Raw genomic sequence first — 12,891 nt, 5'->3', positions numbered from 1 at the left:
CCTTTTTTCCAGAGGTTAATCATATAAATAGCACGCCTTCATGCTATTTAGTCCTAAGTTCCCAGTCCACTCTCTCATCCACATACCACCATTTAGACTCCCTGTCCTTCATTTCATCATCTCCTACTCCCTGCAATCTATGCCAGTCAGCAACAGATCCATTTAAATTTATGAATGTATTAAAACTTGTTAGCACAGCTCTGTGTAAGTATAGTGTATCTATTCTTTAGCTGCAGGTAACAGGAAGAGGAAAAAAGCAGCAATGTTATTAGTCAAGACATACTGTATATTTACAAAAATACAATTCCTGTGATATTTATAGCCACCTATCATCTTTCTCACATGTGATGGAATCAAGAGTTATACATTTCTTGTTTCACAGTTTTTATAAGGACCAATGCCTGTGAGATTTACTCACAATTCTGCATGTTTCCACATGAAAAGTAAACAGGGATATCAGTATCTCACTTATAACAATAAAACAAGACTCATTTTAAAGGATTTTTAAAGCCTTTGAGCAAAGATTTTGTAGTTCCCCTTTTTTACACTTGACCATTTGGGACCACACATGTCCAATCACCACAAAAGGAAAGAACAGAGTAAAAAAACCACTACAGCTGCTAAATCTAAGAGGTCATTAATGAAAAGCAATCAATACACTGAAGTCATTTGGTAGCACTTGGGGCCCTAATGTGTCTGGTGTTTTAGTTTACCTACCTGGAAGAACAGCCTGACCCTGGCGCAAAACAGGAAGCTCCCGAGAGATTCCACCATCATCCTGGTCCTGCGCCAGCCACCGGTGGACAAGGAAAGAAAACTGTTCCCCTGACTGAAAATTCAGTAATTGCACCTAAAATAACAATGATATTTAAGTCCCAACCAGCTCTGTGCAGGAGCTCCTAGACTCCTACTGAAGGGGTTTTACTTGAGTACAGATTTTTGGCATATCATAAGTGATTGCAAGGTCAAGGCTTAAATCAAGTTATGACTTAATTTTCAGGCATCAGATAAAGTAAGATTCCAGATTCTGCTTCCTGGCATGGTCCTTTTACACCTCTTATGACATAAGGGGGCCATTAAACCAATAGGGCCAGTGAAGAGGTGAGGCAGGGATGACATCAGTGCAATTTCTAATAAGAAATAAGTCAAGGGTGACCTATGACATGCTAGCGGTGGAAGGGAAAGAGCCAGGTTATTTATAGGCATCTGTGCAATGTGGCTCTGTATTGCTGTAGTCCATGGACTGTTCTAATTTACAATGAAAGATGTACTAGCCCTGACACCAACAATTAAGAAGATGCCAAGGTGGCATAAAGCAACCTCTGCCCACTACTCCCTAACCTGGGTTGAGCCTTTGCTCTAAGTCAATAGTGCCTCTTTCATAAAAATTTCCAAATAAACCCAGTCTTCTTGAACACTTCTACACCCTCTTCCAATGTTTCACTGTCCAAATACTATATTTAAAAGAGAGTGACTGTGGCAGATTCACCAAAGCTCTCCATCTTTTCTTGAAGAAAACTGGCAAACCCAAAACCTATCATCACCTCCTGTGGCAAAACATATGGGAAGGGAAAGCTCACTCAAAGTTAGCAAAATAACATCCTACACAGAAAAGGGGTTTGCAGTTACACAGAGACCCTAATCTATCAGAATATCATGAGTTCTGCTATGAAAACCACATATACTGGGGCTTATTCATGGACAGTTAGTACCTCTGCACCACAGCACAGATCAGTAGTGGGTCATTTGTAGAACAAGAATAATGCAACATTATCACTTGATTTCAATTCTGCAGAAAAATGCAAGGAATTCCAAGGGACAAAACTGACTAATCTGTTTGACCAGCCAAAAGCTATTCCTTCACCTCTGTGGAATCCCAAAAAAGTGGTGAGACCAGATGTTGGGTCTCTTCCACACAAAGTTTTAGAATTCTTGAAGTAGATACTCAATTTATTTGATTCCTTTCCTCAAAGCTTAAAAAACAGAGGAACGATTGAACCCTCATTAACAGGCTGCTGCCTAAAATCTGTGACTGACTGATGATTTAAATCTGTTGTTTTCATTTTAGAGTCAGATAAAACAATCTCTATAAGGTAAGAATCAATAGGATGCATTGAAGTGCTGAGGTTTTTTTCCTTCCTTTCTTTGAGATATTGGACTTTAATTAAGATCTAGCACCTTGCAAACTTGGAAGAAAGAAGGGGAGGAGGGAAAAATTACCTCCCCTCCTCCTCCCTTCCCCCTCCCTCTGCCTTTTTTATTTTTATTTTTGGCTAGGCTTCTCTAATCTTTGAATTTAAAGATACATAACACACAAAGCAGACTTTGCGGGACCTGCTCATGGAGGTCCATTTTGTAAGTTACACTGTATGCAAATCAAAACCTTCAATAAACGTAAATATGTGCTTCCATAAGGTACATCTTAGGTGTCAGCTTTTCCACCCCTAGCCTTTCTCCTACCCAAACTTACCTCACCTAACAAGACACTGCTGGCTGCTCCATTGTCATCACCGAGTATAAGAAGTGGTGACCCTTTAAGACTTTTCCTAGTACTTCAGCACCAGGAAGGCATAGCTTTTCCACTCCAATGGGAGCTCAGGCTTTCCATATTGCCCTAGAAACTTTTGCAATATTGCTCTTTGGCTACCCTGAACTCTCCATAAGAACTGTCCACCTAAGTCATTTTCCAAATGCCACAATAAGCATCAATGTCAGCTAAGATACTTTTTCCCAGGATTTCTCCACTATTTATATTTTGCAGCTTTGGAATGTCATGATGATGATTACTTTACAAAGAGTCAAGGCTTGATCAGAGTCCTCACCTCTTCACAGTGCCAGGCAGGTGATTCTCCAGAGTTGTTGTGTCCTATGCGTATTTTATAGAGCTCTCCTATGTCTGCAGTGTCAATCTATAATTGGAAAACAATGGATTAAATGTATCTAGCTAGAACATAGAAAAAATGTTATAGAACAATTAGTTTAGTCGATAATGGTAATGTTTCTTTTTAAAAATATGTTTGTAATCAAACATCTTTGTGTTTAAAATGGGGTCTCTTGATACAAAATGCTCTGTTTTACAGTAATTGTCTCATAAATCTGTGTTTGTAAGATTAACTCTTATGAGTGCTATTAATGCTTCCAATTCTACATGTAACCACAGTGACCTCAGTGAAAAAACTTGGCATGCACATTATTTAAGAAGCCCAGAATGAAGTAGGGTGCTCTTATAAAAAAGACAGTTCATCCTTTGAATTGAAAACTCTCCACTGACTCCCTCATCCTCTGTTGTATGATTTCTTTTCATGATATCCTCTGCCCCTGGAGTTTGCTTTATTTTCCATAACCTTCTAGAGAGTTCATTTTTTGATCTCATTTATACTAGAAATCTAGATGTGACCCATATCCCTGGGTACAAATTCCCCTGAAGGATAAAGAAATATCCTTCACTGAGACACAGTGGAATAAGAAGAATGTCCACATTGCTCCCCTTCTTCTCTTTCACTCTGGCATGACAATCTAAACAGAGGCAGACCCAGGGGAGAAAACCCAAGGCAAAATTAAGCCAAAGACCGCCATTTACATCATTTTTTTTTTCTCTTGAGAGTATAGTTAGATACATAATTAGTATAGGGGACCTGCAGAAATTAAATATTCCTGGATATTCTAATATCCTAGAATTCTGCCCCTAATATCCTAAAATATTTTTTACTATTGATAGATAGATAGATAGATAGATAGATAGATAGATAGATAGATAGATGTTTGACTTATATATATGTTTTCATTGGGTGCATATGTGTGTGTGTGTGCATGCGCTCTGTCAGAAAGGGTTTGGAATTTGGAGGTGCTCAGGAGAAGTACAACCCTATTCCTACCCTCTTATCCCCGTGTAAGAAAAAATGAAGCACACTTACCAGTCCAGGGCAACAAAAAGAAAGAAGACAAAGGAGAAAAAAGCTCAAGATGAAAAGGGAAGGCAAACACTGGATCAGTGTGGATGGGTGGTGAAAAGAAATAAGGAAGTTGGAAGTGGAATAGGTGATGCAGGTGGTGCGTCACTTGCAGGGGATAAAGAATATTCTGATCATGAAAACATCATAAAGGAAGCAAGCAGTGATGTAGCAGAAGAATGGGAAAATGAATCAGGTTTGGTGGTGCAAGCTGAAGGAGACATAGCATCAAATGAGAAAAATGAGACAATTGATCTGGTTTCCAGATCTGCACTTGAGCTTCACCAATTCTGGTCATCTTCAACATTATTTACAGTGGAAAGATCTTTCAAATGCTCTTAGTGTAAAAGAAACCATTGATAATGCTCTTGAAAAGGGTATACATTCAGAGAAGGAAAAGTGGTATAAAGTATTGTGAGGTCTGGTTGATGTTACCCTGTTTCTAGCAGAGCGAAATTTGCCGTTCCGAGGCGTGATGACTGCGGGTCTTCCTTTCTACAGTACAGTTCATCAGTAAATACAATCAAGATCTGAACTGCCACTTTCAAACTGTTACAGAGCATCAAATGGCTGGGGAATGAATGCAAGCACACTACATGTCCATAGTCAGAATGAGTATTTGGAGGTGTGTCAAGAAAGTACTAAATATGATTCTTGAGGAGGTGAGAAATGCTCGCTACTATGGAATCATTGTAGATGGAATGCCTTATGTCTTGCATACTGAGCAGGTGATATTTAACATGAGACATGTACATGAAAGAGATGGAAAATGGGAGGTGCAGGAACAATTTCTGAAAATGGTGGACTGCGATAAAAAGAAAGGAGAGACATGATGGAGCAAATAAAGAAAGTACTGGTGGAGTCTAAGGTATAGTTGCAGAACTGTAGAGGCCAAGGGTATGACAATGCTTCAAATATGTTTGGGAAATACCAGGGCGTGAAAACTAGGATACAGGATGAAAATCCTCAGGCATTGTTTTCACTCTGCAGTGCACACTCTTTGAACCAATGTGGTACCCATGCCATGAACAGCCCTGAAGTGAAAACATATTTTGGAAATGTACAGAAGCTGTATACTGTATTTTCATGCAGTCCTGCAAGATGGGAAATTCTTCAGGAAACTGCAGGACTCTCTCTTCACTCCACGTCGACAACTAGATGGAGCTCAAGAATCGATGCTGTTTGTCCCCTCATGAAAAATCCTAAAGGGTTGCTGGATTCTTCAAAATTGAGGAAGAATTGGAGTTGACAGCAGAAACCTGGAGTGATGTTTCAGGTCTCATTGAGTGGATGCAATCCTTTGAGTTCATCCTTCTGACTACAGTGTGGTACAAGATATTGCTGTCCATCAATATCCAAGGCAAGCTTGTGCAAGGATCCACAAGCTCTTCTCATAAGCATAAGTTTAATAAATGTTTCACTTGCAAACTGTTAAGGTCATTTTGCTTTAGTAACCTGTCTCCAAGGTAAATTCTCTCTGCCTAGCCTTCCTTGCCATGGGAACAAGTGGGGAAAGCCCACTTGTTTCCACTTCCCAGGGCAAAGGAGGGAGGAGCTGCATGTGAGAATTCTCACACGATGCATGCATGCAAGAATTCTTGCACGTGGTCCCCCAGCTTTGCACACACATATATGGGTCCTTGTAGGGGGCAGTGGTATGGCCCCCAACATCACATCTGCCCCAGGCCCCATAAACCCTCTGGGCAGCCTTGCTGGTAGATGGAACTACCAGTATTCTATCTCTCACCCTCTCACACTCTCCAGCTGTCAGGGCACACAAAGTGGTTGTGGGATGCAGAAGGCTACAGATATCAGTGAAGAAAGGAAGGGTCCTGGGCAGGCATAACTCAAACCCAGTTATAGCTGTAAAATCTTTATTAACTTAAATGAGGCTGCAAGGATTTCACAGAGGTATTTCTAAGCACAACGGCTTGATTTCAGATTTAAAGTGTTGAAAACTAACCCCAAATTAATTATATGTTTTCATGTATGAACTCTCATTATTGGAAGGTAATCTTAAATTTGTCCTATCCCCCCACCACCACTGAAGCAGGGAAAACAGAAGCCTGACGCCAGTTCCTTGTACCTTGTCCCATGCTGCCTCTCCCCACCCCCACTTGCCCCACTGCTGCCTGCCCCTCCAAGCATCTCACCACAATGCCTGCTAACCCCAACCACCTGCACCCCCCATACCTGTGCCGTCCAGTGCCTGCACCCCCTTGGAACTGCCTGTCCCCACACTAGTGCCTTCCCCCTACTTGCTTGGCCTCCTGCTGCTTGCTCCTCCTTGCCACTGCTTATCTTCAGTCACAGCTCCAACACTGGCTCAAGCCCAGGGCACAGAGCACATAATGGGCTCCAGCCCCTGCCCAGATCAGCAGTAGTAGTTGTGGCAGTGGCACTGACAGCTCCAGCCCTGGTCCCAGGACCAGGATGGAGCTCGGGCAAGGGCTGGAGCTGCCATCGCTGCTGCTGGGCTAGACACGGGCAGAGCCAAGATGTGCTTCTTGCCCTGGGCTGGAGCCAGACTGCAGCCACAGTGGAGGGCAAGCAACAGGGGGAGGAGGGCAGAGGTAGCAAGGAGAATGCAATAGGAAGCAAGCTGTATGGAGGAGCAAGGAGGGGGAGACAAAGGTGGGTGGGGGACAGGCAGGAAAAAGAGGCAGCACAGGCCAGAGGCAGGTGGGGCAGCAACTGTGGCTCCAACTCTGACCCCAAACCTAGATTGGGGCCAGAGCTGAAGCCAGAGCTAGAGAGCTACAGCCACAGCAGTCACTTTTTCCCCGCATCCTCTCAGCCTTGTACTCAGATTCAAGACAAGGGGCTTGTTTCCCACCATGTTGAATGAGGAAAAACAACTCATTTTGGATTCCAGTAAATATGGTACTTTATCATTTACTTATTTGGTTCTAGATAAAGGAATTGATCATATCTCCTAAAGAAATATGAATGTGATGCATTTAACTGGCTTTTAGAAAAAATAGCATTTCTTGTTTCCATGGCACAAAAACTGACTACCCTTCTAACCACATAACTTTATACATTTTATGTAGTTTGATAGGACACCATGGACAATAGGACAATAGTGTGCTGATTTTTTATTACTTACAGCGAAGATGTCTTCATTTCCCCTCTGAAAGAGTCTCCCTCCATCTCCATAAAGAAAAATGGGTCCTGAATTACTGTGATCTCCATACAATGTAATATAAACCTTTGAGCTGGTCCCTGCTGATTGCATATCACTGGTAAGGATTGACACTTTCCATTTCCAAGCTATAAAATGATAAAAAAAGACTGATAAAATTACTTGAACCTCAGCAAGATTTGTTTCAGCAATTAGAATTGCAAATAATGTCACACAAATATGTGCATGCATATGTATATATGCTCCATTAAAAAAAACTACAATCAAGTTGTATCACATGTTTAATTCTTCCTCTTGTGCATAAGTCACATGATAATATATTAATTAATGTGAATAGACTATCTCACAAATTATGACTATAGCATTAAGTAAAATTTTCTGTTACCTTAGATATACATGTACACCCTTAAACTACTCTCACTGTTGAAAGTCTACTATTACTACATCTTTATTGCCAGAGGCCTTTTTAATGGAGTTTAGGCTCCATTTACCTAAAATAGGAACTAGGTTCCTTAATGCCTTAAAATCTAGGTTTTAATCTTCTTATGTAGGTTCTCTTCAGCCTATAGCATTTATTTTATAATTTAGCCTGCAACTTTGCACAAGAACTTTGTGATCTATTCCTTTAAGAAGGGGCAGCCAGTGATGCTTAGGAAGTTCAGCTCTGGGGCATTTGAGAAAGTTTCAAAAGCCCCCCAAAAAGAAAGCAGGGGAGAGAGAAGTAAGCTGTAAGGAGTAGCCAGTGTGGAAAGCAGCTCTTCTCCTAATATCTAGAGAGGCTAGAGGATGTTGGTTTGTTTTGTGTAAAAAAGATCTATCTGAGGAACTCAGAGCTAACTCTGCTGAAAACTGCTTACAGGCAGCTAACTATGAGAAAACTCTCTCCTAAAGGAGCCCTGCAACCTTGGCAAAGGCTCAGACCAAGTCTTTGTAGCCTTTGTGGCATCACTGCAAGCCCTTGCTGGGATCCTGTAAAGGAATCGTCTTTGCAAGAACAGGCAAAGGTGTGAAGACTACACAGAACCGGTGTGGCTATGAGCTGCCAGAAAGTTCAGCCCCCAGCAGTCCCATGGAAGTTACCTGGAAAAGATGTCTCTGTCCTAAAGAGTGCTGCGTTAAGGAAGGCTCTGGGGCAACTGGTCAGGGAGGGGGAAGTCACAGAAACAAGGCTCCACTCACATCCTACCACTTCCAACTCTTGGCTTGAAGGATGCTGCAGGTATTGCTATTTTGGGAAGGTATTGCACAATGAGAAATTCTTGCACCCTTCAGAAATCACTGGCACCCTTCCACCATTGTGGGCCCACATAAGGGTCAGACACCTAGCCCACAGTAAGCTGAGTGTGATATAAAATATAACTTTGCACTACTTAAACACCATGCCATAAATAACTGGAAACTGAGTACGTGATAATCTACCTTATTTGCTCCAATGTAACATGATCCCCGCCCCCCCAAGTCAGCATGCAGGTATAAGCCCTTTGTCTTACATTTGCATATTAAGTAGAGGGGGAACATGTAGCTACTATGGCTCTAACTCCAGCCCTGAGCCCATGTTGGGGCCAGAGTCACACCCACAGCAGCCTCCTGCCCTGCCCCCTGTCCCCCTTCCCCAAACCTTACTGTTAGGCACAGCTCCAGTTGGGCTGGGGCTGAGGTCTCTCCCAGGTACACTTTCCTCCGCCTGGCCAAGCAGCAGTGCTGCCACTGCTATATTGTCTACCCAACCAATGAACAGCACTGACATTGCTGCATGGCCAGGCAAGGACTGAGTTTCCAGATGCTGTGCTCCAGGGTGGAGCTATGGAGCAGCATTTGACAATAAGGTTGTGGGTGTAGAGAGGAGAAGAGGCAGAGCCTGGGGAGTTTGGGGGAGGGGAAGAGGCAGAGACTGAAGGGAGTGGTGGGGGTTGGTGCAGGTGCCAGGGGAGCAGGAAGGCTGCAGGAGAAAGAAATGAGGGGAGAAGAGGGCAAGGGGGCCATTGCCACCTGAACCCTCCTCCCCACACCCACTGCTTTCCATGCTGTATCTGTGCTGCAGGCAGGATTCAAGGCAACCATCCAATACTTAGATTCTATATCTGGAAAATTACAACAAATTTAAAAATTTTCCATAAATAGAATCTAATTATTGGAGACTCAGAATTGTCTTATATTCACGTATACATGGTATTTTAAAAGACTGGAGACTAGGGAAAAGGGAGCATTTGGTAACTTCCTTGGGGTCAATTAAATACAGATTATACATGTTGGTATGTGCTATGTCTTCTGTTATTTATCATGTTTTCAGCCTACACTGGAACATCTCTTGCTTTATGGCCTTGGAGTTAAGTGTGAAAGGGTCTCACTCATTTTCACATCGAGACCTGAGCTAGAATATCAGTATGAGAAATAATGCATTAAGCTCAAATGAAGGAGCATTACCAGTCAGGCTGCATTTCTCACACAAAATGCCATGTTCAAAACGAGGTACTATCTCTTTGCAGAAGTCTGAAACAATGATTAGGAAGGGATGATGATTTGGCAATGATTTGGCAGCCCAATAAGGAACGTATTGTTGTGAGTCCTGTCTTGAGTCTTGAGTACCGGTCCTAAGTTCCAGTGCTATTTACGTATTTCATCCAATAACTATTTAATGCAAATGTATAAACAGTCCCAGGGGCCAGACTAGGGGGCAGACTCCCTCTTCCCAGGACTATAGAGCTGGACTTCTTCCCTGCTGTCCTTTCTTTCATGGCTACCCTGCGGGTCAGTGGAAAAAGCAAAGGATGCCCTCACCGCAAAGGATGCCCATTCTATAGGGGAGGGGAGGATACTGTTCTCACCCCATCAAGCTGAGGCTGTTCTATAACCCATGTCTCCCACTTCTTGGCTAAATGTGCTCACTACTATGCTATTGGTAAAGGTAAATGGGCCTTCATGCTCTTCCATTAGGCATTTTGTGTATCCCAATAGACCTTAGGTAGGATTCAAAAGCTAACTGGCACAACTCATTCAAAACAGTGAAAGTACATTTTCAAATGCCTTGGTCTATTCTTGCCTAGATGCTAGAACACACAGATCCATGCCCAAATGTGTGGGCCTTTACATGTCTTTTTATTTTGGTGGGACTTTGCTGCATCATACATCAGAGTAACGGCACATAAAAAGTCCAACTAAAAAGCAGCCAGTACACACAAATCACTTTTTGACTCCAGGCTTATGTGTTTCTGGAACTCAATAATACCTTTGTTCTATGTCAGTGCATTTCAAACAAACCTCTGCTTTGAGACAATGGTGTTGTATATCAATGGTATAAAAACATTAAAGATAGTGGGAAGAAGCAAAGTGAGACTGAACCAGCTTTGAGACAAACATCAACACAATAAGGGAGAAACATGTCTCCTTTATTCCCCTGCTGGCTGTGCCTCTGTTGTAAGCTCCCCTTTATGAGAGCCAATAATTGTCTAAATTCCTAATGTAAATGACAAAACAAACTGTACCTATTACACGAAGCTTGATTAAATGGATAGAAACTAGGTACTTGCAGGGAAAAAATCTTCCCTTTGCCACTGACTGACTACAGACCTGAGCCATAACTGCCTAGTCAAAATGTTTGACAAGGGGATTGATTGCTGGCACTTCACAGTTACGGATGCAGGGCTCACAACTTATTTGCCACCCTTCCCTTCCTCAATTTTGTCTTAATTTTCTCTATCCCCATCCCAACTCCAAGCATTGCTCTACATCAGTGATGTTGTCCAACCTTTTCACTCCAGAAGCCAAATGAGTGTCTCCAGGTCCATCTATGGGCCTCATGTGGTCTGTAGGCCCAATCCAAAGTATAGTGCTGGTCCAGGAGGGTCCTGATCCAATTACATGGAGCTGGGAAATTTGGCAGTGGGAGAGTGGTGGCAATGTTAATTGCCACCAATGCCAAATTTCTGGACCTGTGAGGAGCCCTGAAGGCTAGTGACATGGCTCCTTAGACTGGATCTGGCTGGTGGGCTGGGGCTCGAGTTCTACATCATGTCCTTGCACACATTCCTGCATCCCTCCATGGACTGCTTTAGTGTACAATGAAACACATTTGTTTAGCATCATTCAGGGTGCATCTACATGAGATGCAAACCGCACAGCAGCCCAATAACACTGAGCAGTAGCATGGCAGGCAAAACCCATGCTAATGCCCTATTGCACAATAGTATTAGGTTACTGCGCAGTTAGCATCCAAAAAAACCCATGCACTGGTGCTACTGTACAGTAGTACAAGTTACCGCACATTGATTTAGTACTTGGTTATCCAGCAACTATAGCACATGAATAAATGTGTAGACTCACCCACTGGGTCTTCTGAAGCTGTTGTTTTGGGCTGTTGATTTCACTTTGACCAGAAACACCATTTCAACACTGGTAATAACTTTTTACTTTCTCTTAGGATAGTATAGCTAACCTATTTGAATCAATTCATTGTTTTCAATTATTTCATTTTTGTCACACTATTCATCTTATGACAGTGCTCTGAGATTAAGTTAATTGTAAAGTTCTCTGAGAGTCGTGCTCTGAAAATGTTAAAATAAATTGTAATATGACAGGCAGAACATGAAAGAAGCTATATCATTTAAGAGTAGGAATTTAAGCACTCTCATATTTGTACAGGGGCTATGTGCCTATTACATAATATTTACACTGAAACCTCACATTCAGTAACTTTTTAAAGAGATGCTTGAACTAGATACCAACAATGTCTTCAGAAGTACACTGTGAGTGTGTGTGCCAATTGCTGTGCCAAGGACTTTCTAAATAATTATATGATCATTATTAAATTATAAAATAAGTTGCTGAATGGGCACTCTTATTATCAGGTTAAAGTCTCAGAGCTTCCCAGAACTGTGAGAGTTTGAACACATTATTGTAAGACAGTGAGTAATACATTAAAGCTGCTGAACCCAGGACAACATCTTGCATGTTTCTTCCCAAAGTGCAGATAGGTCCTGACTTGAAAGGCTGAAAAAATTAAAAAACAGCCAACAGCACAGAAACTAGATGAGAAGCTGCCAGAGGAAAGTGGAGACCAGTAGTAAACAGAATTACGGTCTGCAGCAGTAGAGGAGAGAGTGATCCAACTTAAAAATTGAAGTAATCTACTTTCACCTGGTCTGAATTCAGCTCAGAGTGAAGTTACACGTTACATGTATGCCATACTAAATCTGGGGAATATTAAGCAATCCTAAAGCTAGAATATGCTATGAGCATGTTAATATTATTTCTTGCCTGCACAGCTCTGACTTGGCTATGGTGTCTAGGCTCTATCTCTACTCTGAGGGAAGAGGGAGCTGAGAGCAGTGCATCCTTGGATGCTGGAGGACTGCAAATTGCTCATTTCATCTCTAGAGCAGACTGAAGTTACTCTAACACAAGCTAGGCAACACAGCCCAGACTTAACCTTACCTGAAGTGACATCACTTTGAGACACTCAGGGCACGTCCCCACATGCAAGGGTATGCGCTTGCGGCAGCAAAAAAAGTCGCAGCACAAATTTGTGCTGTTCCTTTTTGCCACTGTTCATGCCCCTACACGTGCTTTGGTGCAAGGCAAAGTGCCCCGCTTTAGGGAACTGCTGGTTTCCTGTTCCTCCTGGCTCCCAGCATGCTGGAGGAGTCAGAGCAGAACTAAAGGAAGGGAGACACTGGCTGCCAGCAGCCAGAACATCTCCCAGGAGGACTGAGCCTCCATGGCTGTTGGTGCATGCTCCCATGACACGTGCAATGCCACTTTTTTTGCAGCTATTTTTTTTTGGGGGGGGGGGGGGGCGCG

The 12,891-nt window shown here is 42.6% G+C and overlaps 1 protein-coding gene across 1 annotated transcript in view; it reads right to left on the bottom strand.

The window, feature by feature from the left end:
* LOC109298716 (lipoxygenase homology domain-containing protein 1) overlaps nucleotides 1-12,891 on the bottom strand; it is a 236,860-nt gene that overhangs the window by 133,156 nt on the left and 90,813 nt on the right. The window contains exons 4-6 of the mRNA XM_019518967.1: nucleotides 7,060-7,223; nucleotides 2,823-2,909; nucleotides 718-850 (exon numbers count right to left, since the gene is read on the bottom strand). Of these exons, the coding sequence (XP_019374512.1) occupies nucleotides 718-850; nucleotides 2,823-2,909; nucleotides 7,060-7,223 (384 nt within the window). The remainder of the gene's footprint in view (nucleotides 1-717; nucleotides 851-2,822; nucleotides 2,910-7,059; nucleotides 7,224-12,891) is intronic.

Source organism: Gavialis gangeticus, unplaced genomic scaffold (assembly GCF_001723915.1).
Source record: "Gavialis gangeticus isolate Ggan-Ray unplaced genomic scaffold, GavGan_comp1, whole genome shotgun sequence".
NCBI classification, from domain to species: Eukaryota; Metazoa; Chordata; order Crocodylia; family Gavialidae; genus Gavialis; species Gavialis gangeticus.
The sequence above is the reverse complement of the archived record's forward strand: the minus strand, read 5'-3'. Positions and strand labels throughout refer to the sequence as shown.